The sequence below is a fragment of the Peromyscus maniculatus genome, chromosome 5, assembly GCF_049852395.1.
Source record: "Peromyscus maniculatus bairdii isolate BWxNUB_F1_BW_parent chromosome 5, HU_Pman_BW_mat_3.1, whole genome shotgun sequence".
In the NCBI taxonomy this organism is placed as follows: Eukaryota; Metazoa; Chordata; class Mammalia; order Rodentia; family Cricetidae; genus Peromyscus; species Peromyscus maniculatus.
In genome coordinates this window covers 143554067-143580540 of record NC_134856.1, presented here as the reverse complement: position 1 = coordinate 143580540, position 26474 = coordinate 143554067, and the positions used below count along the sequence as shown (strand labels likewise).

At 45.0% G+C, this 26474-nt stretch overlaps 1 protein-coding gene across 5 annotated transcripts in view; it reads left to right on the top strand.

Annotated features, from left to right (window-relative positions):
• Positions 1 to 5991, top strand: part of Ptch1 (patched 1) — a 65677-nt gene extending 59686 nt beyond the window's left edge. For all 5 annotated transcript variants that reach the window (XM_016000270.3, XM_042278628.2, XM_042278627.2 and 2 more), the window contains 4 exons: positions 82 to 181; positions 683 to 937; positions 2356 to 2899; positions 3286 to 5991. In XM_016000270.3, coding sequence (XP_015855756.1) covers positions 82 to 181; positions 683 to 937; positions 2356 to 2898 — 898 coding nt within the window. In that variant the 3' untranslated portion in view covers position 2899; positions 3286 to 5991. The remainder of the gene's footprint in view (positions 1 to 81; positions 182 to 682; positions 938 to 2355; positions 2900 to 3285) is intronic.
• The last annotated feature ends 20483 nt before the right edge of the window (positions 5992 to 26474 follow it).

The window sequence follows — 26474 nt, the reverse complement described above, 5'->3', positions numbered from 1 at the left end:
GTGCAAAGTAACATTTGGGTGCGTGGAGGTGGAATGCTTTCTCTCCACACTGACAAGTCTCGTGTCCCTTTTATCTTCCAGATACTTCTTTGCTGTCCTGGCGATCCTCACTGTCTTGGGGGTTCTCAACGGACTGGTTTTGCTGCCCGTACTCTTGTCCTTCTTTGGACCGTGTCCTGAGGTCAGTGATTACCAGGGTGGGACACTCACCCCACAGGCCGCCTGCTTTCCCCAGTGCTCTCCGGACCTAGATACTTAGGTGCTGCTGTGTTTGCTGATGGTGTGACCGCATTAGTAAACACCCAGCAGTAATCACCGTTTTACTTTTCCATTTGGTAGTTGAGGCTGGGGGCTGTAGAGCAAACTGTTTTAGATCAGCTGATGGGCAACTTCAGTCTTGGGGATATATAAAGGAAGATTTTCTACTTCAGAGAAGTGTCTGGGCTTAACAGGTGTAAAAGACACCTATCCTGCCTTTCTGATGTTGGAAGACATGGGCAGTGTTTCTGTGCCAGTATCTTGAGGGTCTGCCAGATAGCAGGGAGAGGGGAGTAGATGCAGTATGATGTGTGGGGTTCTTTTGTCAGGTGATGGAGGCTGATGAATAGCATTGGGCTTTGAACTTTAAGATGGGCAACAGATAAACGAATGTAACACTTTAATTGGGACTCTCCTTAAATAGGTGTCTCCAGCCAGTGGCCTGAACCGGTTGCCCACTCCTTCGCCTGAGCCGCCCCCAAGCGTGGTCCGGTTTGCAGTGCCTCCCGGACACACGAACAATGGGTCTGATTCCTCTGACTCAGAGTACAGCTCTCAGACCACAGTGTCTGGCATCAGTGAGGAACTCAGGCACTATGAGGCACAGCAGGGTTCCGGAGGTCCTGCCCACCAAGTGATTGTGGAAGCCACAGAAAACCCCGTCTTTGCCCGATCCACTGTGAGTCACCTGAGGGATTGGGAAAGATTCATCTCTCCTCTGGCAGTGAGCCAGGAGGTCCAGGGGAGGTCCAGGGAGATCTGAGCAGCAGATCTCACAGACAGATAGGTGCAAGAAAAAAGTGTATACACCAGGTCAAATCACAGGAACTGCCAGCACACCATTCTTTGTAAACTATGACATGCATCCTTTCAATCTTGTGGATTGAAGCGGCATTGGCAACATTGTTACGCGCGGCAAAGCTTGCCGAGAATACTCAATGCCCTGGGGCTCAACCCCAGTTCTACCCTTATTCAAAGTAGACTCAGCTGCAGGCCTTGACCCCCTTTCCTGTTCTGTCTGAGTGTTAGGTGAGGAAATGTAACAAATAGCGTATTGTACTGCCGTGAGAAGCAATTCTTCCTTCTCATCTCTATTCCCTTTAATTGGCCTTGGTACAAAAATTATTTTAATTATTATCTAAGACTTTCCCATACCTTTGTGGCTTCAAGCTCTTACTGTTGTAGATGGCTGGAGATCTAATGAAGTGCAGGAGCATCCTGAGTTCTTTCCTTAATTCCAGAAGACAGTGAGGAAGCGACAGACTGCTTCCTTACCCGCACTAGCCCCCAGTCAAGATGCTCAGCCTTAAAGAGCCAAGGAAGGCTCCAGAGTTCCCATTGCTCGCCTGAGGCCCCCACCATCCTTACAGGAAATGTGTATTCGAGTCCCAGGCTAGAGCAGCCTTCCATGAAGGAGAGAGTGGCTGGCCAGTGAATTGTGCGGTTGTGTGCCCGCCACCCCCCATGACGATGCCCTGCTGAGCTGCAGTGTGAATCTGGTTTTGTTCAGCAGGAGCCTAAAAATAGGTACAAGCTCAATGACTTTGAAGTTGGTCACGGTCCTTTTGATTGATGTGGCCACTGTGTTGCTCCAGCTTTGCACAGAGACCCAGAAACCAGATTCCTAATGGTCAGACTGAGACGAGTGCCTGTGACAGAACTATCCGTGACAGCAGAGGTTTTTGCTCTGCTCTTTAGTACATTAGCTACTTAGCCACACCTGGCTTGGGGTTGGGGGCAGGTGAAACAAGACCCAGAAACTGGTATCTTACATCTCTAAAAGCTACTGTGTGTGATTGCATGTGTATCAATACACCCCACCTTTGGCCAGCCAGGGCCAGACACTTAGCAGTTTGAGGAAAAGAACCTAGGATCTGGATGGACTGATCAGGGTGGGGGTAGCTGGTTTGTAGAAGTAAAGCCCTTGGGATGTTCTTGCAGCTGTGAGCGGCAGCTATATGCCTCCAGCCAGCTTTACTGGAGCATGCAGGGTCTGGAGCATGCAGGATCCACACTCTGGAGATACTAAAGGAGTGGGTTTTCTTTGTGGGTGGAAGGACACCATTCTACCCCGTGTTAACTGTGTCACCTCTGCAGGTGGTCCATCCTGAATCGAGACGTCACCCTCCCTTGAACTCTCGGCAGCAGCCCCACTTGGACTCTGGCTCCTTGTCCCCTGGACGGCAAGGCCAGCAGCCCCGAAGGGATCCTCCCAGAGAAGGCTTGCGGCCACCCCCATACAGACCGCGCAGAGACGCTTTTGAAATTTCTACTGAAGGGCATTCTGGCCCTAGCAATAGGGACCGCTCAGGCCCCCGTGGGGCCCGTTCTCACAACCCTCGGAACCCAGCGTCCACTGCCATGGGCAGCTCTGTGCCCAGCTATGGCCAGCCCATCACCACTGTGACGGCTTCCGCTTCTGTGACTGTCGCTGTGCATCCCCCACCTGGGCCTGGGCGTAACCCCCGAGGGGGTCCCTGTCCAGGCTATGAGAGCTACCCTGAGACTGACCATGGGGTGTTCGAGGATCCCCATGTGCCTTTTCATGTCAGGTGCGAGAGGAGGGACTCGAAGGTGGAGGTCATAGAACTACAGGACGTGGAGTGTGAGGAGAGGCCGTGGGGGAGCAGCTCCGACTGAGGTGCGTGCCCCAGGGTGCTTTCCAGGGTTAACTGAGCACTGGCACATCCCAAACTGGACCCTGTGGGACCTTTTCTCCCCAAGGCAAGGCTGATATGGCCAAACCAATACAGTTCCAAACTGGATTTCTTTTCTTTTAACTCGTAATCTCTTGAATGCAGTTTAACAGCTTTACCTTGTACCTGTTTGCCATGCTTGCAGCAGAGTTCTAACCAGCATGCAGATGGCCTTGCAAGGTGAAAATACATTAGATGAATTTAGCACAACAGTCAGCCCGTTGTAGAGTTGCTTTGTTCTGACCTGGAGTTAAGGGGTGTATTGTGTGAGAGGCACACAGCTCTGTGGTCATGACCATGATGTGACTTCCTTTTTTGTTTTCTTTTAAAGGGTAATTAAAATCTGAAGCAAAGAGGCCAAAGATTGGAAAAACCCCACCCCCCACTTCTTTCCAGAACTGACTGCTTGAAGAGAACTGCTTGGAATTATGGGAAAGCAGTTCATTGTTACTGTAATTGATTGTATTATTTTGTGAAATATTTCTATAAATATTTAAGAGGTGTACACATGTAATATACATGGAAATGCTGTAAAGTCTATGGCCTGGGGCCTCTCCACTCCTGCCCCAGAGTGGGGAGACCACAGGGCTCCTCCCCTGTGTACATTGGTCTCTGTGCCACAACCAAGCTTAACTTAGTTTTTAAAATCTCCCAGCATATGTCGCTGCTGCTTAAATATTGTATAATTTACTTGTATAATTCTATGCAAATATTGCTTATGTAATAGGATTATTTGTAAAGGTTTCTGTTTAAAATATTTTAAATTTGCATATCACAACCCTGTGGTAGGATGAAATGTTACTGTTAACTTTTGAACACGCTATGCGTGATAATTGTTTAACGAGCAGACATGAAGAAAACAGGTTAATCCCAGTGGCTTCTCTAGGGGTAGTTTTGTGCAGTTCTCATGGGTGTGTGTGTGTGTGTGAGTGTGTGATTTCCCAATGTACTGTACTGTGATTTTTGTTTTGTTCTTTTTTTTTTTGTTTCTCTTTGCTTCGGGTGACCTTAGCTATGGCCTAGTCAAGCTGGGAAAGTCCAGGTCTCTTTCTGTCTTGGTGCTGGTGGAAGGGTGGACCCGTCATCTGCCTTATTCTCTGGAAATATTCCAGAGAAGGAAACTTGGCTTCATGCCTGCAGCAGCTCCTGAGGTCATGAGTAGCCCTCCAGGGACTGCCCCTTGTGCTTCAAAGAGAATACATTCTCATAGATCATAATGTCAGGTGTCAGGGCCTCTGTATGTGGAGCCAGCGGTCTTCATTGGTGGTGAATCTCAGCCGGGTTGTGAGATTACACTCAAAGGAAGTGTGGTATTGTACCTTTCTGATGAGCAACACCTGGCACACAGCCTCCCATCCCCATAAGCCAGATACAGGCAGAAAAATCTATGTCATTCAAGGTCTATATTCAAACCTTTACAAATCCGAATTCCTCTCGATACATTGACTGCCTGGTTGGGGCGTACTGATGATGCAGTCAGCTGTGTGGGATGTGAGCTGCTGAAGACTCTTCTTCATGTGTTCTTGTCCTGTGCACACTCCATTCCCTTCTCCACTGTTAGAATTCATCCAGTATAATGTTCATGGAAGAGCAGGAAGATGCCATCCCAAAGAAGTATATAGAGGAAGCTCTTCGAACCAGGTGTTAGATTTGAAAATTTGATCCTGTTCTCTTTCCCTGGCCAGAGACTAGTGGCGGGGAAGCAATATCCTCCCTTGTGAGTGAACACTGAGGACTTGTCTCAGAGGAAGGGAGCTAGTGCACGTGGGTGCTTCTGTGAGGAGTGCATTCTGCATGCAACTTCAGGCCCTCCTGTCCTGCGTGGAAATCTGTAACGGCAATGGCCCTGGTAGTACCAGCAATCTAGTGACCTCAGTGCGTAAAACTCATCCCCAAACTGTAAGGTACTAATTGGAAGCCACCTGTGGCTGCGGTGCGAACGTGTGTGTGTGTGCATGTGTGTGTGTGTGTGTGTGAATATGCAGAGGCCCTGGACACCCACTGCTACTGTCTTAATGCCTGTCAGGCTACTGTCTGCCTACCCAAAACCAGCTCTGCTCAGATAGCTGGTGCCTGAGTTGAGAAGGGAGATAGAAAACTGAAGCCGCCTCCCTGCAATTCCTGGTTGTGTCTGTCACTCCTGAGGCTCTCTCGTGGCATAAGGAATTTGTACAGCCCTTTGGTTTCTGTACATTGTGAATTGCATCAGCCAAGGCAGGAAGAACACAGAGCTGACAGGAGACTGCAGTCTTGGAGTGTGAGTGTTGTCTGTCTGTCTGTCTGTCTCATCATAGTTTTATTTTGTCTGTATTGTTTGTTTATTTGGATGTTTTAATTTTTAAAAGAAAAGATCTTTGCTGATATTTATAATTTTGTATCATAAGAATGTCCTCCAGAATTTGTCATGCCAGTTTATAACAACAAAAAAAAAAATGCAGGGATTTTATTTCTATTGGAAACACTATTGCAGTTATGTTTTACTTTTGAACAGAAGTTTTATTTGTATAGAGTGCTTACTAATGTTAAATAGTTCAGAGTATATAACATTTACATTAAGGACTCATGGTAGGTTTTAGTGTTCGGAGTTTAAAGGAAATAAATATTCAAACTGGGTCTCGTTGTCTGCCAAATTGGGTGGAAATGAGTTTGTGTCATTTCAATTACAGAGATGAAAGTATGCCATATAATTTATTTATATGAAAATTTATTTTTGTAGTGTACATAGTAGTCATCAAGTCTTTGGACAGAAGTATATTTTTAAAGAATTTATATGTGATGAAATCCGTAATGTCTGGAACTTTGCTGAGACATGAGTATGAGGACACTTTTCGTTGTAAATGACAGCAGGAAGAGGAAACGTTTAACAGTGTTAAGAGAGTTCAAGTGAACAGCTATCCATGTGATTGGGAAGTGTTGACGCGAGCATTGTGACCTGGTATGGTTCTCAGATGAAAATGTACAAAACTCTCTAAATATTAATGTTCAAACACTGATAGAAATTCTAACATGAATAAAGATAATATAACTTGTTGGTTTATGTGCTTGTTTCTAGACTGTTCCTTAAAGTCCTCTTGCTAGCCTTGTGGGAGCTGTTTTAGGTTTATTTTATGGACACTGAGAAATTACTTAATGACCCTTTTAAGTGAGTGTTCCCTTTTATTTATCTTTCCATACACGCACTCAGGAATTACATAAGGCCAAATTCAGTCTAAACAAAATTGGCTGAAGGGGTAGACCAGTGGTTAGGAGTGCCTACTGTTCTTGCAGAGGACCACCCAGAACTGTAACTCCAGCTCCAAGGGATCTGATGCCTTCTTCTGGCCTCTACTGGTGCCTGTACACACTTACACATGCGACACACAGACACACAGAGACATGATTTTAAAAATTGAAGTATTTTAAACACAAGACACGAATATTAACACTGTAGCTGATAATGTAGTACTAACTGACCTAGTACTGGGTGATTTTTGTTTTTTATTTTTTTGAGTGGTCACTTACTTGATTTCATCATTGTCATCACGCATGAGGAAAACATGACTAGAAACATCATCCCTATTAGGGTGTTTTATTTTTGTTTTTGTTTTCCAAGACAGGTTCTCACTATGTAGCTCTGGCTATTCTAGAGCTCACTCCGAAGACCAGGCTGGCCTCAAACTCGGGTCCACTTGCCTCTGCCTCCCAATGCTGGGATTAAAGGCAGTTTAATACCCCTGTTTTTAATCATGTGTTGTTTTTGTAACTGTAAATAAGCGGTCAGGAAGGCTCAAACCATCTTCTAAGCATGTGGGAAGTCCTAGAGAAAGCAATCAGCCAGCTGCAGCCAAGACTGCCTCCTGGTTTTGTATGGATTTGTCAGGAGAGAGCCATATCTGTGTCTATACACAGTGTTCATGCCTGCTTTCACGCTATAATGGCAGAATTGTGTAGTTTGCAATGGTGATTGACTAGCCTGCAGACCCTGAGATATTTACTCTCTGGCCTTTAGGAAGAAGCCTGCCAGTCCCTCTTAAGACAAGGAAGTGTTTGGCCAGTGCTACTCAAGTGTGGTCCATGAATCAGCATGCCTTGGAAGCTTGCTGGAAAAGCCAGAATCCAATGCTGCTCCAGACCCACTAAATCAGTCTGTGGGAGGGAAGCCCAGGAGTCTGCTCTGAGCAGCTCCAGTGGTTCTGAAGCACCAGCAGAAACAATCTCTAAATTCCTTCCAGGCGGATGTGGCCTTGGTTCCCTAATGCAACTCAGGCTGAGAGGCCAGCACAGGCCAGATTCTGGAAACAACAGGGAGATCCTGACTCTTCTGTGTGGTCTTTCCACAAAAACACATGTTCCTCTGTGGGAAAGAGTCAAGACCTGTGAACTTTGCATTTATGTCTGGGAGTCCAGGCAGAGGAATTCCCTTCCCAGTGTTCTGCCTCACAGCTGTGAGCGTCCCTGATAGAACACGCAGGGGATGTGGGGCCCTCTGTCTGCCCTTCCTGCCTAGGGACTTCCCTAGCATCCAATTGACCAACTCAGACCAAGTCCCTTGCAACCTTGGAAGCCTGTGTCATCCATAAAGGAAATACAAATGCTCTCTGAGGGTGATATCTGAAGGTAAGAATGGTGGTGGAGTCTTGGGCCACTGGGTGAGTGAGGATGGGATCAACCACATCCCACACATTCTACAATGACTCTTGACCTGGGTTCCCATCTCAGAGAGGACTGGGGCCATTATATTGAAACCCAAGGTGATTTCCAGGTGGGGCTGGGCTGGAGGGATGCTCAGCCAGGAAAGGGCTTGCAGTGCAAGCGTGACCCAGGTGAATCAAAAGCCAGGCTTTGCTGTGTTTGCTGAGGAGGTGGAGATAAAGGGATCCTTGGTGTTTGCTGGGCAGCCTAACCAATCAGTGAACCACTGGTGGTAAAACACAAAGTGAATGGTTCCTGAGAAACAACACTGAAGCTTTGCAGGAGCACACACACACACAAAGAATCAAACACTCAGTTAATACAATGACCTCCATAGTAGACACTGTCCAGGAAAAAAAGTTAAGCATTGCTTTATGTCTTAGAACTGTATCTTCTCTCCTCCTGGTAGAGTTAGTGACCTGTTTGTTCTGAAGTCCTGTAGTGAATTTCATAAACAATGCTAACTTGGTTCCAGAATTCAAGTCAAGGAGAATGTGGACTCTCCAAATCTGACCATGGGAAATATTCCCTGCATTAATTAGAACCCAAGCCATGAGGAGCCTTTGTTGAGACATACTTTGTTCCACAAGATGATTTGTTTTTATTTATTTGGCTGGGTTTTGCTTTGGGGATTATTTTAGACAGGGTTCCTCTGTGTAGCAGCCCTGGCAGTCCTGGCGTTTGCTCTATAGACCAGGCTGGCCTCAGACTTAGAGCTCACCTGCTTCTCTATCCTGAGCACTAGGTTTAAGAGCCAGTTTTAAGTTTTTAATCTTATTTTTACATTTACTGTATATGTGGAGGTCAGAGGACAACGTGGGGGCGTCAGTTCTCTCCTACCATGTGGGACTAAGGATAGAAGAGCTCAGGTCCTGAGGCTTGGCAGCAACACCTCTACTCACTGAGCCATCCTGTCAGCCAGTTTATACGTTTTATTGTTGATGCTAATAACTTACAGCTAATAAGTAACTTCATTTTTAATCACGTTGGCCTGGGACAAATTTTAATTAAACTGTTTACCAAGATCTGCCCCTTTAATTCAGGACCTAGGACCTCGTTTCTTTTTTCTCTTCTCTTCCCACTCCCTTTCCTCCCTCTCTCTTCCTCTTCCTCTCCTCCTCTCTCCTTTCCTTCCTCTCTCCCCCCTCTCCTCCTGTTATCCCTCTCTTCCTTTCTTTCTCTTCCTTTCCACAACAACTATGCCACAGCTACTGGGAAGCTCCGGGCCTCTGAACTCCAGGCACCAGCCATGCTGATATAGAGACAGCTGTTTTGTTTTAGTAACTGACCTCTCCAAAGAAGAAATGAGGTGGGCCTACTAATCGTCTGAAAAGAACTTTGGCCAGGTTTTAATTGCTCTTAATGAAGGTCGTACATAATGAGAACACACTGTAAGCATGAGTCTGTTTAATCATTCACATAGTCATGATGGAGGATGTGTTGGACACCATTTTCTGCATATGTTTCCTGCCAGGAAATTAGAACAACTGTCATCATGAATCTCTGTGAGAGATACTCTGCCCTGTTCAGATCATGGAACTCCAGCAAACAGAGGGTCTTGGGGCTCTGCTACAAAAAGAAGTGTGCCCAATGTAGGTGACCCAAATCACAATTGACATGGCACAGCTGGGACTTTCCACTTGCCAAGACTGAAAGGAGGCTTCTCTGTAAGGGTTCCCCCATGAAGCAAAGAAAACAGAGCTCACATAGCTGCAGGTGTCTGTGCAGGCTGTGAATGCAGCCTCGTGTGGCCAAAGAAGGCAATAAATAGGACCCCAAACAAAATCCATAAACTTAAAACATGAGAGCTTTTTCATGAGGTTATTTGGGGGTAGGACTGAGTAATTTGACTGTGCAGGTCTCCAGCATGAACTTCACAAATCACAATGTCATACTGAAATTGCAATGTTGTAAAGTTAGACACTTTGCTAGAGAGAACCACCACTACAGAGACACGCAGTCCTTTCCCTAAGACAGAGTCAGACCTCAGCAAGCAGCAGTGCCTGCTGGGAGAAGCATGGGGAGAAGCATGGGAAGCCCCATGACACTCCGTTTTCCTGGAGAGTGTTATCTTAATTCATCTGAGGGTACCAGCACATGATGTCAGAGTGTGCAGCAAGGGCAACAAGAAAGTCAAGTTGCTCCTAAGAGAACAACTGCAGGAAATGTCTCTATCAATGACACCATCTTTACACACAACGGACAACAGCTTATGTTCTCTCAGAAAGCAGGGTGGGGTGGATAATAACCTGTTTTATTTGTATAAAGGAAAAAACTATGTAGATGGAGGAAGACTTGATGAGCAAGTTCTGACTGGTGAGTTATTATATAATAATGAGGATTGCGGGAGTAAGCCCAAGTTGAGATGCCAAAGACTCCTCTTTGTAATTACAAATGTGAACCAATGGCAGAGGCAGGTGAACTAGTGTTGAAAGCCTCTGCAGCCAGTGGAGAAGCAAGATGAGGCAGGAATGGAGAACAGCAAGAAGCCCTTTGCTACAGACCAGGATCGAAGAAGCACCATCAGAAAGGAATAGGTCAGATGAGCAGAAAGCAAGGCCAGCATCTGAAAACAGAGCAACACACCCTTCAAAGAAAGGCCAAATGAGGAAGCAATACTGACAATGGTTGGAAGCATGTCAAGAGCCGGCCAAAGGCCTACAGGAGATCTGTGGTCTGCGAGACAGGAGGTAGCCCTTCATGCTTGAACTCTGAGATGCATTTGCCCTTCTTTTTTTTTTTTTTTTTTTTTTTTTTTTTTTTTTTTTTGGTTTTTCGAGACAGGGTTTCTCTTTGTAGCTTTGCGCCTTTCCTGGAGCTCGCTTTGGAGACCAGGCTGGCCTTGAACTCACAGAGATCCGCCTGCCTCTGCCTCCTGAGTGCTGGGATTAAAGGCGTGCACTACCACCGCCCGGCACATTTGCCCTTCTTGTGATGGGCATTTTTGTACTTCCTCACAGTTCCCACTTCATATGGCATCATGGGAGGCTACCAGGAACAAAGATGTCTGACTCATGGAAGATTAAGGCTTCCAGGGACCCTTGACACTTTATAACCTGGAGAATCAATATGGCGTGCCTAATGTAAGCCATTACCCACAGCAATCAAGGTGGACCATTGATTGGATTAATCTGATGTTTGTTACCTCCTTGTCTTCATCTTACCCCGTTTGTTTGATGTGTTAATTTCAAGGACAGGGGACTCCCATCCACACTGCTGTTGAAACCAAAGAACCTCTGAGTCTTGCACCTCCAGGAGCATGTACACTACCCTGCACGCCCAGCAAATGTTTGTGCTAATGCAAACAGCGGCAGTGAGGGAAGCAATTAGCAAATCTCTGAATTCTCCTTCTGATTACACCTAAATTCCAAAAGCTAATTGGCTAAAATGTTCCTCCTTAATTAGAAGCAATTAATACATGAAACTAGGTTTGCATTTCACAAGAGTTTACATTTCACGATTGAAATCTCCAACTTCATTTACTAATGGTCTCTAATGGCCTGTAATCATAAGACGCACACAATTACAGGGAGATTTTCAAAGTGTCGGAATGGAAGAATGTCTGAACTTATGAATTATTCTTCCATTGCTGACTACATAGCCAAGGTCTACTGTAAAACACATGTCATGTGTACACATGCTTGCTCAAACACTCCCAAAGAAGTTCATTTGTGACATTTGACCCCTTCTGGATTTTCCACTCTCTGTTGCCATCCCTCAGCATTTAGGACTCCACAGACACCTAAATCCTCAGATGCCCAAGTGCTTCGTAAAATATTGTGTGGCATTGGTATACAGCCTGCACTCATCCTACTGCAGACTTTAAATCATCTCTGTATTACTTATAATGACCATTGCAAAGTAAGTCTATGGAAATTGATATCCTGTATAACTTAGAATATAACTACAAGAAAAAGATCAACATGTTCCATACACATGCACCGTTTCCTCAAATGCTTTTGACTCATTTGCTTCTCTCAATGCTTCTCTTTTCATCAGTCAAGCTAGATACTCCCAACACTAAAGTCTACTGAAATTCATCTGTAAGACACAAGGGGCGGGGGGGGGGGGGGGGGGGGGGGGGGGGGGGGGGCGGACCTCTTTCCTTAAAGTGCTTGCTACGCAAGCATAAGAATCTGAGTTGGATTGCCTGAGTTGGATTTTACCCATGTAAAAATTTGGGCGGGGTGGCACATGCTTATAATCTCAGCAATGGGGAGGTGGAGCCAGGAGGACCCCTCTGGCTCACTGGCCTAATCAGCAAGCTTCTGGTCCCAGTGAGAAACCTTGTATCCAAAATCAAGGTGGAGGGTGCAGGAGGAGCAACACCCAAGACTGTCCTGTGGCTCCCACATGCATGTATGCACTCACACAGATAGAAAGATGAAGATGTTTAAGCCCATCCCTGTGTAGCCGTGAAACGAAACTCCCTGTTTCTTGTTTGATGCGTGACAGGCCTCAGGTGATGCATCTAATGAACTCAATAAGCAGGGCTCATCTGCAAAGACTCACCATGAACCAGCAGCAGCGGGAGCTAGGGCAGCAATTAAAGGTGAGGAGGGTGGAGGTAGGGTGACAGGAGCAGAAACAGCATCTGAGGAGTGCAGCGGTAACCTGGGCTGAATGAGGAGGCCTCTGCAGGTATGAGGCCTTGACCAATTCCTCACCACACAGCCATTCTGTAGCTAGAGTTTTCCTGCCTTGCCCACAGTCAGGACAAATCTCTGTCACCCGCCAGTCCCACAGCCGCTCAGACCCAACCAAGTAAACACAGAGACTTATATTGCTTACAAACTGTATGGCCGTGTCAGGCTTCTTGCTAACTGTTCTTATAGCTTAAATTAATCCATTTCCATAAATCTATACCTTGCCACATGGCTCGTGGCTTACCAGCATCTTCACCTGCTGCTTGTCATGGTGGCCGCTGGCAGTGACTCCTTCCACCTTCCTGTTCTTTCTTTTCTGCTCTCTGTTAGTCCCGCCTATACTTTCTGTCTAGCCACTGGCCAATCAGTGTTTTATTTATTGACCAATCAGAGCAATTTGACATACAGACCATCCCACAGCAATATTCTAAGATACAAGTGAAAAGACAAACAAGTAAAAAGCAGAGCCTCTGTTTTCTTTATGTTTTAAGATTTACTTTAAGGATTTGTTTTTATTTTTATTCCTGTGTATATATGAGTGTCTATGTGAGTGGATTCCCTTTGTGTGCAGTGCCCTTGGAGGACAGATAAGGGTGACAAACCCAAGGGTGTTGTGCAACAAGAATCTTAGAAGGTCTTATTTAAAAAAAAAAAAAAAAAAAACAAGCCGGGCAGTGGTGGCGCATGCCTTTAATCCCAGCACTCGGGAGGCAGAGCCAGGCGGATCTCTGTGAGTTCGAGGCCAGCCTGGGCTACCAAGTGAGTTCCAGGAAAGGCACAAAGCTACGCAGAGAAACCCTGTCTCGAAAAACCAAAAAAAAAAAAAAAAAAGAAAGAAAAAAAGAAAAGAAAAGAAAAAAACCTGGCGCCAGGAATTGGGGTCTGTGGTGGTATTGTGTTCACCAAAATATTGTGTACCTTAATAAACTTACCTGGGGTCAGAGAACAGACAAGCCACTAGTTAGTCAGTGATAGCACACGCCTTTAATCCTAGTATTCCAGAGACAGAAATCCCTCTGGATCTCTGTGAGTTCAAGGCCACATTGGAAATAGCCAAGCATGGTGACACACACCTTTAATGCCAGAAAGCCAGCCTTTAATCCCAGGGAGTGGTGGTAGACAGCAGAAAGGCGTGAGGACCAGAAACTAGTGGCATTTGGCTGGTTAAGCATTTGGCTGGTTAAGCATTTGGCTGGTTAAGCACTTGGCCTGGTTAAGTTTTCAGGCTATGGAGCAACACAGTACAGCTGAGATTCATTCTGGATGAGGACACAGAAGCTTCCAGTCTGAGGAAACAGGACTAGCTGAGGAAGTGGTGAGGTGAGATAGCTGTGGCTTGCTCTGTCTCTCTGATCTACCAGCATGGACCCCAATTACTGGCCTCAGGTTTGATTTTATTAATAAGAACTTTTAAGAATCCTGCTACAGGGGTCAATGCTGGAAGACCAGAGAAGCAGAACCAGCCACAGCCACCTTGCCTTGCCAATTCCTCAGCTGATCCTGTTTCCTCAGACTGGAAGCCTCTGTTTCCTCATCCAAATATATCTCAGCTGAACTGCTGCTCAAAAGCCTAAAAGCTTAACCAGCTCTAGTTCCTGGTCCTCATGCCATACATACTTTTCTGCTTTCTGCCATCACTTCCTGGGATTAAAGGCTGAGTCACCATGCCTGGCTGTTTCCAGTGTGGCTTTGAACTCCCAGAGATCCAGATGGATCTCTGCCTCCTGAATGCTAGGATTAAAGGTGTGTGCTACCATTGCCCAACCTCTATTTTTAATATTGTGGCTGTTCTGTCCTCTGACCCCAGATAAGTTTATTAGGATGCACACTATATTGGGGAGCACAATACCACCACAGTGTTGTGTTCTTTATCTGCCCCTTAAAATTTCTATTTAACAAGCTAGGTGTGGTGGCACACACCTTTAATCTCAGCACTTGGGAGGCAGAGGCAGGTAGATCTCTCAGTTAGAGGCCTGCCTGGTCTACAAAGTTCCAGGATACCCAGGGCTATCTAGAAAGACCCTGCCTCCAAAACAACAACAAAAAAGATTTCATTTTAACAGATGTACCACATGCTCTTCAGAGTGGCCATGGTTTAGCCTTGTCCATGTCTCCACCTCTTCCTATCACCACCTTTTCTTGAAGGACAGGTGTCCTGTTTAGCTTTATTGTCAACTTAACTAACCTGGGAAGAGGGAACCTCAGTTGAGGAATTACCTCTATCATATACACTCATTGGATATGTCTATTCTGGCATATTCACAGCTGCTTATTGATGTAGGGTCCAGTCTATTGTAGGGAGTGCCACACCTGGGCAGGTGGGCCTGACTTGTATAAGAAAGCAAGCTGAATAAGTCACCAGGAGCAAGCCAGTGAGCAGTGTTGTTTCATGGCCTCTGCTTCAGTTCCTGCCTCTGGGTTCCTGCCCTGACTTCCTGTCCTGACTTCCCTCAGTGGTGGACTGTAACCTGTAAATCTTTTCCTCTCCAAGATTCTTTTAGTCATGTGTTTACCACAGCAACAGAGAAACCAACAATGGCAACAGGTAAGGAAGGGAGGAACAGAATCGGGTCCTTGGATACTAATAACATACATTTTGCTTGCAACGTTTATTGTGCAACTTCTGACAAACTGGGAGTTGATTATGGTAACCAGCATATGGCAACATCTTTCTGATGACCTGAGTGGTATCTGGGAGGGGTAAGTGATGCATAAGGCAGAACAGCTGATGATTCAATAATCCCAGGAGGCCGGTTAAGGTTCATCTCCAAGAAGAGGTTATCAGAGTTAAGAAACTCAGAGGCTGGTCATCATTTTGTCATGGCAGGGTCATCATAAGGGTTCTGTGGAGGATTAGGGTGGTGCCAGAGATCATTTCCTAGCAGGGTGGTCTCCACCCAAGAATAAAAAGTGGGAGGGGCTGCAGAGATTCAGTTAATAGTTCAAGAGTTAAGAGCACTAGCTGATCTTCCAGAGGACCCAGCCTCAATTCCCAGTGCCCACATGGTGGGTCATGGCTGTCTATAACTCCAGTCTCAGAAGGTTTGATGCCCTCTTCTGACCTCTACAGTTACCAGGCATTCACATGGTGCACAAGCATACACTGAGTTGCCACATGCACAGGAGCCACCAGGGTAGTGAGGGAGAGACAGAGAGAAGAGAGTAGGTTTTTTCCTTTCTTTCTCCCCCTGCCCTGTTGCTGGAGGGCTTCTCTCCAGGTTCCCCAAGCCCCGCAGTCCCACAATCCACTTATAAAATAATCACTCAGACGCTTACATCACTTATAAACTGTATGGCCATGGCAGGCTTCTTGCTAACTGTTCTTTTATCTTAAATTAACCCATTTTTATAAATCTATACCTTGCCACGTGGCTGGTGGCTTCTCAGCGTCTTTACATGCTGCTTGTCCTGGCGGTGGCTGCAGTCTCTCCTCTCAGCCTTCCGCTTCCCAGAATTCTCCTCTCTCCTTGTCCCACCTACTTCCTGCCTGGCAACTGGCCATCAGTGTTTTATTTAGATATAGAGCAATATCCACAGCACTGCCCTTTTAGTTTATGTATATGGGTGTTTTGCCTGCATGTATGTGCACCAGAAGAGGGCATCAGGATTCTATGGAACTGGAGTTACAGAGAGTTGTAAGTCACCATGTAGGTGCTGAAAGTGGAACCCCAATCCTTCACAAGAGCATCCAGTGTTAACTGCTAAGTTGTCTCCCCAGCTCCCCTTTAACTATTTTTAGTAGTATTGTTTATCATCATCATTATTATTACTGTGGGGGTGAGGGTGTGTACATGCCATGGTGCATGAGTGGACGTGGAGGACAAATTTCAGGAGTCAGTTTTCTCCCTCTACCATAGAGTCTAAGGACTGAAGTCGGGCCATTAGGTTCGCACAGCAAACGCCTTCCCCTCTGAGCCATCTTGCCAGCCCTATCCTTTGATTGAGTCTCAAAGACAGTATCCTCATAGCCCACTCTAATCACACCAGAAACATACCTGGAAAAGGAACGCTGAGTATGGTAGCTGGTTCTACAAACGGTGACACATCAATGGTTGTCACAGAGTTAACTCTGCTGGCAAAGTTTGTCACTGGACATAGGAGCCACTGGGGGGGGGGGGGGGGAAGACACACAAAGAGAAGAATAGTTTCTTTCTTTTTACTTTTTCTTTTCTTTATCCCCACCCCCACCCCCTTTCTGAGACAAGTTTCCCTATGTAGCCCTGGCTGTCCTGTAACTCTCTATATAGACCAGGATGGCCTCAAACCCAGAGATCTACCTGTGTCTGCCTTGAGTACTAGGATTAAAGGTGTACACCACCACACCCTGCTTCACTATCAAGGACACACCAGGCAATGACCCAGAAGCCTCTTATTATGGCTCATCTCTTAGTCATCTCTTAGATCTTCTGCCATTTTCTAATAGCATCAAGTTTTTAGGGTGTACTACTGGTTAGCTTTTAAAATTAACTTGACATGAGCAAGGGTCACCTGGGAAGAGAGATTCTCAACCTAGAAAATGTCTTCATAAGATTGGCCTATAGGCAAGTCTGTGAGGCATTTTCTTGATTAATGATTGATGTAGAAGGATCCAGCCACTGTGGGTGGTGTCGCCCCTGGGCAAGTGTCCTGGGCTGTATAAGAAAGCAGGTTGAGCATAGCCATGGAGAGCAAGGCAGTAAGCACCATCCTTTCATAGTCTCTGCTTCAGTTCCTGCTCCAGGTTCCTGCCTTAGCTTGCCTCAGTGATGTACTGCAAACTGTAAGATGATATAAACTCTTTCCTCCCCAAGTTGCTATTGGTCACAGTGTTTATCACAGGAATAGAAAGCAAACTAAGACATGGAGGATACTCAAAATCCACACCATAGCATGGACATTATGAGTAACCTAGAAATAATTTCAAACGCTATATGGGGGAGTATGCATAGGAGAATGTACAGAGGAGTGTATATGCATCATATATGAATGAGTGGCAAGTGTTAAGCCACATTATGTGAATGACTCCATGTTAGGAATTGTACGTAGTGGGACCCCCAGATGCAGCAGCAGGCTGTTGGGCGGCCCAGTTCATGTGGGCATGGCGGCAGGGTGGTGAGTGGAGATACACAACCCAGACGCTGCATCTGCATGGACATGGTTTATTATAATAGAGAGATGAAGAGGCAGAAAGACAGAAAGAGGGAGATGGAGGGGGAGAAAGGGGTGGAGAGAGGGGGTAGAAAGAGAGGGAGGGAGGCGAGGGGTTCAAGAGGTGGACATCTCGTGGGAGGAAAGCAGAAGAGAGAAATGTGTGGAGTTTCCCCTTAAGAATAGGCTTCTACATTCTACAGGGCATAGGGTGGTGCCAAGGGGTGGATCAGAATATTAACACTTGACTTGAACACCAGATTTGGGTGTCTTTGGGAGTCTCGAGCCAAGGCCCCATGACTTCCAGACTCTGACTGGGCATCTTTTTGCTCCTGTCACAATGGTGGACTTTTCTGGGATATTCTGCACAGGAAGAAATAAACCTAAAGTTTATTTCATGTGTTTCTAGCCCATGCACATAGCCTGAGGATTTAGGAAGGCTGCAGATGTGGAGCAACTTTCTGTCCTGAACCAAACATATCAAAATGTTTCTGTTTAGGGAAGTTAGAGTGCAATTGAGCCCAGCCCTCTAAGGAGTGCTTAGAAATATAAGCGACATAATATATAGAAATATAAGCCAATATACCAGGATGATAACCCAGCCTGCCTCCATGATTTTCTCATGTCTCAGTTACATCTTTCCTACACCTTCAGATTTCTCAACAACTCAACAGAAGTTCCCTGACCATTTTGGGCAACTTCTGGGCAAATGCATGGCTGAAGGGGCCAGGAGCCTGTGAAGGGATGAGCACAGTCCACTCAGTAGACAGAAAGGGTGACATATGAACCATCACTCTTCCAGGGAGCCACTCAGATTCCTAGCAGATGTCTGCAATATCAAAGTTCCGAGAAAATGACATAAAAGTCCAAATTTATAATACAAACACACTGTACAGCTTCATTCTAAGGAAATAAAAAATTCACCACACTAAACATTTGTTTAAGAGAAGAGCCACTGGGCATTGTGGTTCATATCTTTAATCCCAGTACTCATGAGGCAGAGGCAGGAGGATCTCTGTGAGTTGAAGGACAGCCTGCTCTACACATTGAGTTCCATGACAGCCAGGGCTCTGTTAATAGAGAAACCCTGTCTTCACACACACACACACACACACACACACACACACACACACACACACACAGAAAATAAGAGAGCGAGAAGAGCCAGGGCCATAGCTGAGTGGTGGATCACTAGTCTACTGGGCACAAGGCAAGGATTTCATCCCCAGAACTACAAAAGAAAGGTCACCTTGCTTTGTGTGTTGGATAAATAAGCACTGCACACACTAGACACAGTGCACATCTAAGAGTGGCGTGGAAATACCACCTCTATGATTTGTGTGATTTGATCACCTGGAAGATTAGGAAAGTCTGTGTATCTGCAGGGACAATGTAATATTTACTGACATCAAAAGATCCTTTATGAGTCAATCAAAAAGCAAAGCATTTGGCTGGCAAAATGGCTCAATGAGTGAGGTAGAAAAGGGGGGCTTTACCTAGTTAGTGGAGACCTCAGGCTTCCTGACAGGTTCATAAGAAAAGGAAAACACTGGACAAAAAGAAGACTCAGTAGGAAAAGTCCTTGTCACCTAGCCTGACAGCCGGAGTTCAGTCTCTGGGATCCACAGGGGAGAAGTAGAGAACTAGCTCCCCAAAGTTGTACTCTAACCTACACACACACACACACACACACACACACAGGGTGGGGTGGGAGGGCAGTGGGGAATGGAAGAGAAGAGAATGCAATCATAGTCTCATGTCTGAGGGGAAATGTCAGCACAGAGCCAAAGGTCAGAGATGGTATGAGGATTTTCATTATAATCGCATCACCCATACCAAGAGATTTGCTATTCTGTGCTTTATTTATTTATTGAACCACACTATACAGTGTGTCCCGTGTTCTTCATTTGGCATTTCTTCATGTTATTGTTTCAGTGGTGTGTGTTTTGCATATATGTGGTATTTTTAAAATTATTCTGCTCCAAACAATCTCCTTTCACACGCAGCAGTTTTCTAAGAGATTTGATGACTTCCCAGTCTTCTTGCTTTCCTGTCCCCCCGCCCCCTGCCCTCTCGAAATTCAGTCCCTTCTTCCTTCTCAAGCAGACATGCCTAGCCAGCTTTTCTCCCTCCATCTCCAGCAGAGCTTTGCCCTGTGGACGCTGCAGCACATGCAGCTTGGTGGAAGATTCTGCATACTGCGTGGAGATGGAGGCCTCAGAGCCCCAGATGCTGCGCGAGGCTGGGCTGGGCTGGCTCGCGGTTGTCGCTACAAAGGAACCGCTGCTGCACAGGGCAGGCCAGCAGATGCCACAGACAGCTTTTGTGAGTCCTTCATGTTAATTAACTTTTGTGAGAACCTTCATGTTAATTAACTTTGCTTGGGCTTTCCCTCAACTTGAAAGCTTCGGAGTGGTTTGTTTTGTAAAATGCTTTGACTCCAGGGAGAGCTGCTTCAAGGGGGGAAAAGTGAGAAACAAAGAACGGGAAAATTTTTAAGTGGGCTCCGCTTACCAGGAAATTTCTTCCCTTGTCTGCGTCTGTCCCCTCCCCCTTCGGGGTAACTCCACCATCAGAGAGAATTTTAATGGCCTTTTTCTTACCCTAAAACACTCAACCAGCAGCAGACCTCCACAGCAGTGGGAGCCAGCTTTGATTCTTCCAGGGAACACAGGTGCATGTGTGTGCGCCTGCACATGCACCAGCGAACACTGTTAAATACGAAGTATGAACAGCTTTGGGACAACTTACAGAACTCAGAGGAAAAAGAAAACGGAGCTAGAGTTTCTAGACCAGTTCCGATTAATTTAAAAATGTACTCTTCCCAACTCTCAGGAACTAGGGTAAGGTACAGGTTGGGACTCCTGGGATCCCTTTCGTGGTTGTCCGGTGAGGACAAAAGAATGAAAAGTGGGTCATCCCAGCAGCCACCTAGCGTTTATGGAGTCTTCTGCTTTCAGACCATAGGTTTGATTTTTTTAGCCTTTAATAATTTACTGAACCAGGCGGTAGTGGCGTAAGCCTTTAATCCCAGCACTTGGGAGGCAGAGCCAGGCGGATCTCTGTGAGTTCGAGGCCAGCCTGGGCTACCAAGTAAGTTCCAGGAAAGGTGCAAAGCTACATAGAGAAACCCTGTCTAGAAAAAACAAAATAATAATAATAATAATAATAATAATAATTTACTGAAAATGTTTTTGGTGTTTGTTTGTTTGTTGTGACATGGTCTATCTATGTAGCCCTGGCTGGCCTGGAACTCCCTGTAGACCAGCTGGCCTTGAACTCACAAAGATTCAATGCCGCTGCCTCTGAATTAAATGTGCTTACCACCAAGCTTGGCAAAATACTTAATTTTATTTTGAGATTATTATTTTTTATGTGCATGATTGTTCTGCCTGCCTGTATGTGTATGTAGCTCACGTATGTCTGGTGCCAGAGAAGGCCAGAGAGGGTGAGACCAGGAGCTGGGCAGTCTCCTAGTAGGCGACAGATAGGGAGAGAGGCTGTGACTAGCTCATAATAAAGGTGGTAAATTTCCAAGATGGCCAGCTTCATCTCAACCTTGTGACTTAGATTAAAGCCTGGCAGCTTTTGTCCCCAACCAGCAGACTTCCTGCTGAGGGACTGGCCAGTTCAAGGCTGGATGAGGACGTGTTATACAGTAGTTGTGGACAACCATCCTATATGTCTTCAAACTGACCAACCGAAATATTAGCAGAGGAAAACTCTTCAGAGGCTTTAAAATCCCCAACCCTCAAGACGAGATGGATTTTTTGGCTTTCCAGGTCCCCCTCTGCTTTGCGGAGGGTCTTTTTCTGTGTGTGCCTGTTGCACATGTGTGTTTTCTCACCCCGAACAAACACCTTTCTTCAGCTGCTGATTCTGTCTGCAGAGATTTCTCTGCCCTGCTGTGCTTCAGATTTTTCCTGCCTTTTAATTCTTTAACGGACAGAGCAAATGAGCCCTATCAAGACCCCTGGACTGTATCAATGAATGTAACTGGAGTTACAGACAGTTGTGAGCCACCGTATGGGTGCTGGGAATTGAACTCAGGACCTCTGAAAGAACAGCCAGTGCTCTTAACTGCTGAGCCATCTCTCCAGCCCTAAATTTTCTGTTTTAATTATTACTCTTATATCTTACAATTCCCCAGCTCTTTTTCGGTTTTCCCTTGACCGTTTGCTGTCGGTCACTCAGAGAATCTTCTCTCACTTCTGCAAGCAGTGTCCTTGCTCTGCTCTCCTCCACCTCTCTCTCCTCTCTGTGTTTTTTCTTTTCTGTCAGAAAGTCCTTGTACATCTTCCATTCCTGCTCAGTCTCTGGGCTTCCTGCCGCTCAGCAATCACTGTGGTTATTTTGCTGACATTCTCCTACATCACTTCATTGGGTGAAGTTCATTCTGTGCGGCATCCTGCAGGTCATCAGCACAGTATTTCAAAGTCTGGCTGGTTAGATGGACATGCAATCTACTTCTGCCTTTGAGTTTCATGGGAGGGCTGCTTCATGCTCACATTAATTTTTTATGGCTCATGGAAGTGCGATAGTGCATCTGACCTCTCCCTCCTCCTCCTCCTCCTCCTCCTCCTCCTCCTCCTCCTCCTCCTCCTCCTCCTCCTCCTCCTCCTTCTCCTCCTCTTTAAATTTTTCCCCTGCCCCTGCAGATTGAACCTGGGGTCTCATGCACACTGGACAACTGCTTTCCCACTGAACTACTTCTTCCAGCATCATGTCTGACTTTCCTTCTGATAAGTAGCTGGGTCTTTTGCCTGGAATTTCTGAGGGTTTATTTTCTTGGTCTTTAAAGGTTGGTGGGTTCTATAGGCTATCTTTTAGAGAGCCTATTGTTTGTTGACTTTTCCAGTTGTGTCATAATCCCAGTCTCTATAAAAATTGAAATTTTCCTTGTTTTGCAGAAAGTTGTTAGCATGTAAAATGGAATATTAACTCTATTCCAATATCCTGTTTGCTGCTTTATATGACACAATTATCCTATGTTGGACTTTCTCTGTATGGCTTCTTTTTCAGACCCTTTTGGACTAGCCATTTAGTTTCTTTATCACATTTGAATTTCTTTTTTTATTGAAGAATAATGTTTGCATGCCTTTGTAGAGTACAATGTGATGCTATGTACATTTATACATTGTGCATTGATTAATACACTGTATTGGTTGTCTATCATCTCAAACATGTATCATCTCTTTGTGACACAAACATTCAAAATCATCATGTGGTGGTTTGAACAAGAATGGCCCCCTTAGGCTCATGTATTTGAATGCTTAGTCACCAGGTGGTGACACTATTTGAGAAGGATTAGGAGGTGTGGCCTGCAATAAGGATGGGCTTTGAGGTTTCAAAAGCCCATGCTAGTTCCAATCTCTTCCTCTCTGCCTGTGGACCAGGATGAAGCTCTCAACTGCTTCTCTAGCACTATGCTGCCTGTCATGATGATAATGAACTAAGCCTCTGAACCTTTAAACAACCTCCAGTAAAATGCTTTCACCTACAAGAGTTGTTGTAGTTATGGTGTCTCTTCATAGCAATAGAACAGTGACTAAGATACATCTTTTATTGATATTTTGAATTATGATTCTCATTTTAATTTTCTTGCTTATTAGCCTACCTTTTCTCAATGTCCCTTGTGAAATTCTCCATGGAGACTATAATTTATTTTTCATTATTGAAATAATGCATTTCCCCCAATACTTTTCTTGAATAAAACACTTCATGTTGCATGTTTTACTGATTTGTGTCCGTCCATTTCTAGTCGTTTAAAGGAAATTGAGATTCTAGGATTCTTAAACAATAATCTGTCTCCAGATATTGATTTTAGGATACTTAATCCAGTTTTTAATGCTACATTTTTTAAAATTACCTTTTGAGGGGCTTGGGAGATGGCTTAGCATTAAGAGGGATGCTGCCCTGGCAGAGGACCCAGGTATGGTTCCCAGTATAGCTTACAGACAAGTTTCAGAAGATCCGAAGCCTCTTCTGAGGTCTCTGGTCTCCTGCACACAGGTGATGCACATATACACACTCAAGTGCACACGCATAAACATAAAATTAAATATCTTTAAAAGTACCTTATAAAAAGGAATTTCCACCTCCTCCTGTCCTCCTCCTTCTTTTATTTCTAGGTATTTTATAGGCAGTGTCCTAGTTAAAGAGTGATTTTATAGAGCTTTATTGACGTGAAGTTCTGTGTCTATGTGTGTGCATGCATTCACGTGTGTGAGTACATGCCATGGTGTGCACGCAGAGTTCAGAGAGCAACCTCGGGTGCCAGTCCTCACCTTCTACCTTGTGTGAGACAGGCTCACCTTGTCGTTCTGTTGCATGTGCTCACTATGGTGCACTAGCCTCTGGAGATCCTTCAGTCTCCTGCTCCCATCTCCCTGTGGCAGCACTGGGATGCTCACCCTATGTGCCTTTTATGTGGGCTCTAGAAAGTCAAACTAGGATTTCTGTGAGTTCAAGGCCAGCCTGGTCTACAGAGTGAGTTTGAGGACAGCCAAAGCTACACAGAGAAACCCTGTCTCAAAAAACCAAAAAGCAAACCAACAAACAAAAACTAACAACAAAAGCCCTCCATCTTCTGAAGTTCAGCATCTGTAAGTTGAGAGCTGGTGTTTATTTCTCTGTTCAGAGTATTCTCCACCTAATGTGGAGACATGGATCCTGTGTGGTTTTACCAGCACTCATGGTAGTCCTATGGTTTTGGCATGGATCTTTGAGGATAAATGATCCAGTCAGTCAGTATTACCTCCCAATTGTGAAGAGCCTTCCAGCATTAGTTTATGTTTTCTTAAATTTATTTATTTCTCCAGTGTCCTATTGATATAAACCCCTGAGACTCTTACTTACCTCACTTTAAGTAAGACTTAGGCCCCAGTCTTAGTTTTTTGTTGTTTGTTTGTTTTGTTTATTGAGACATGGTTTCTCTGTGTAGCCCTGGCTACCCTGGAACTAGCTCTGTAGAATGGGCTGGCCTTGGACTCACAGAGATCTGCCTGCCTCTGCCTCCTGAATGCTGGAATTAAAGGCATATACTACCACTGCCAGGCAAGGCTAATTAATATGTTCGAGGATGTCTTACTTACAACTCCAAGTAAGTAGGTTTGGTTAGTTGATCCAACTATGTCCCAATTTTCTTTCTATTGCTGTGAAAAACACCATGACCAAAAGCAACTTGGAGAGAAAGGGGTTTATTTTCTACAATAATTCCTACATTAAAGGAATCAAGGCAGGACATCAAACTAAGAGCCTGGAGGCAGGGGCTGAAGCAGAGGTCATGGAATGGTGCTGTTTACTGGCTTGCTCAGCCTGCTTTTGTATACCATGCAGGACCACCTACCCCAGGGTGGTACTAGTCACAGTGGGATGGGCCCTCTCATATCAATCATTAACCAAGAAAATGTCCCAGAGACTTGCATACAGGCCAATCTGGTGGAGGCCTTTTCTCAATGAGGTTCTACTTCCCAGATAACTCTAATTTGTGTCAAAGCAACCTTGAAAATTCTAACCTATCAGCTTCTATAATCTTGTTATTTTTATACCTTGGGTAATATTTCTTGTGGAGTGTGAAGATTAACTTAAGACATTTTAGTCTTTTTTTTTTTTAATTGAAAATCAATTCTTTTCACACAATATATTCTGATTCTGGTTTCTTCTTTTCAACTCCTCCCAGATCCTCCACACCTATCCAACATCATATCTTCTTCTCTCTTTAGAAAACAAACAGGTAAGGAAAAAAGCAAATAAAGTAGCATAACAAACAAAAAACAAAGAAAAAAAACACAAGAAACACATACACACAGAGAGATACCCACACATTAAAAAACACAAAAACACAAAACCAGGAATCATAATGTACAAGCAAAATACCAGTAAGGTAAAAAAATGCCTAAGCAAAGCAACATGAGACTTTTGGTCTTCTTTTTAAAACAGATTTATTTATTTTTTGTTTTATGTATATGAGTGTTTTTCCTGCATATATGTCCACCACACATGTGCAGTGCCCACAAAGGCCAGAGGGGATACTGATTCTCTGGAACTGTAGTTACAGATGGTTGTGAGCTACCATGTGGGTGCTGGGAACTAAACCCTAGTCCTCTGCAAGATCAGCCATGTTCTTTTCTACTGAACCATCTCCCCAGCTCTGTTTCAGCCTTCTTAATTGTTTTAATTTTTACTCATTCTTGACTATTTGCTCTGCATTGCCTCTAAAGAGCAGGTACACACACATAGACATAGACACACATACACGCAAACATGCATGTGCACACAGACACAGGCACACACACACACACACACACACACACACACACACACACACACACACACACGATCTCTGGGTAGCAGAAATGTGCCCCCCACCCTGGTGCTGGAGCTTGAACTTGAGGCATCAAGCATGTTAAGCATGTGGTGTTCCCCTGAGCTAGGCACTCAAGCCTTGTTAGTTTCCTTTTCCTTTCCTGACTCACCATTTGTAGCTTCCCCAGTATACCAGTGCTGCTTCTGCAATGATGAATAGCTTGCTTGTTTCCACAATAAACTGAACATCTAACTCCTTCCCAGGCAAATACAGCATTGCTCCACTCTTCTGCTGTACTTGGTGTTGTGTGAAGTCTCTGGGATTGACAGGATGGGTGAGTTTGCACGTGCTGGTAACTAAAGAGACAGCAGTTCTACCCAAAACCTACCCTGTCTTCACCATTACAGCTTAAAAGTAGCAAATTGTAGGATCTTATAGGGTAGTTTCTCTGCTGGATTCAGTGTAGTAGCTGCTATGTTGTGTGGTTCACCAAAACTTGAAGATGTGGCTGGTTCAAATCCAGACTTAGTACAAGTGTGAATGGCCAGCTGTTCCTTTTCACTTCTGATGTGAATACTAGAACATTTTAAACTACATAAGTCACTTGGCCAGCCCTGTATTTCTCTTTAGTGCATGTGTGTGCATATGGAGGTCAACAGACAATGGATTATTATGGATTATCTTCCATGTTATAAAAAGTGATGAATTGTAATCTGATCTATAGTAGATATCTACACATCTATATGTTGTATAGTTTGTATATACAAA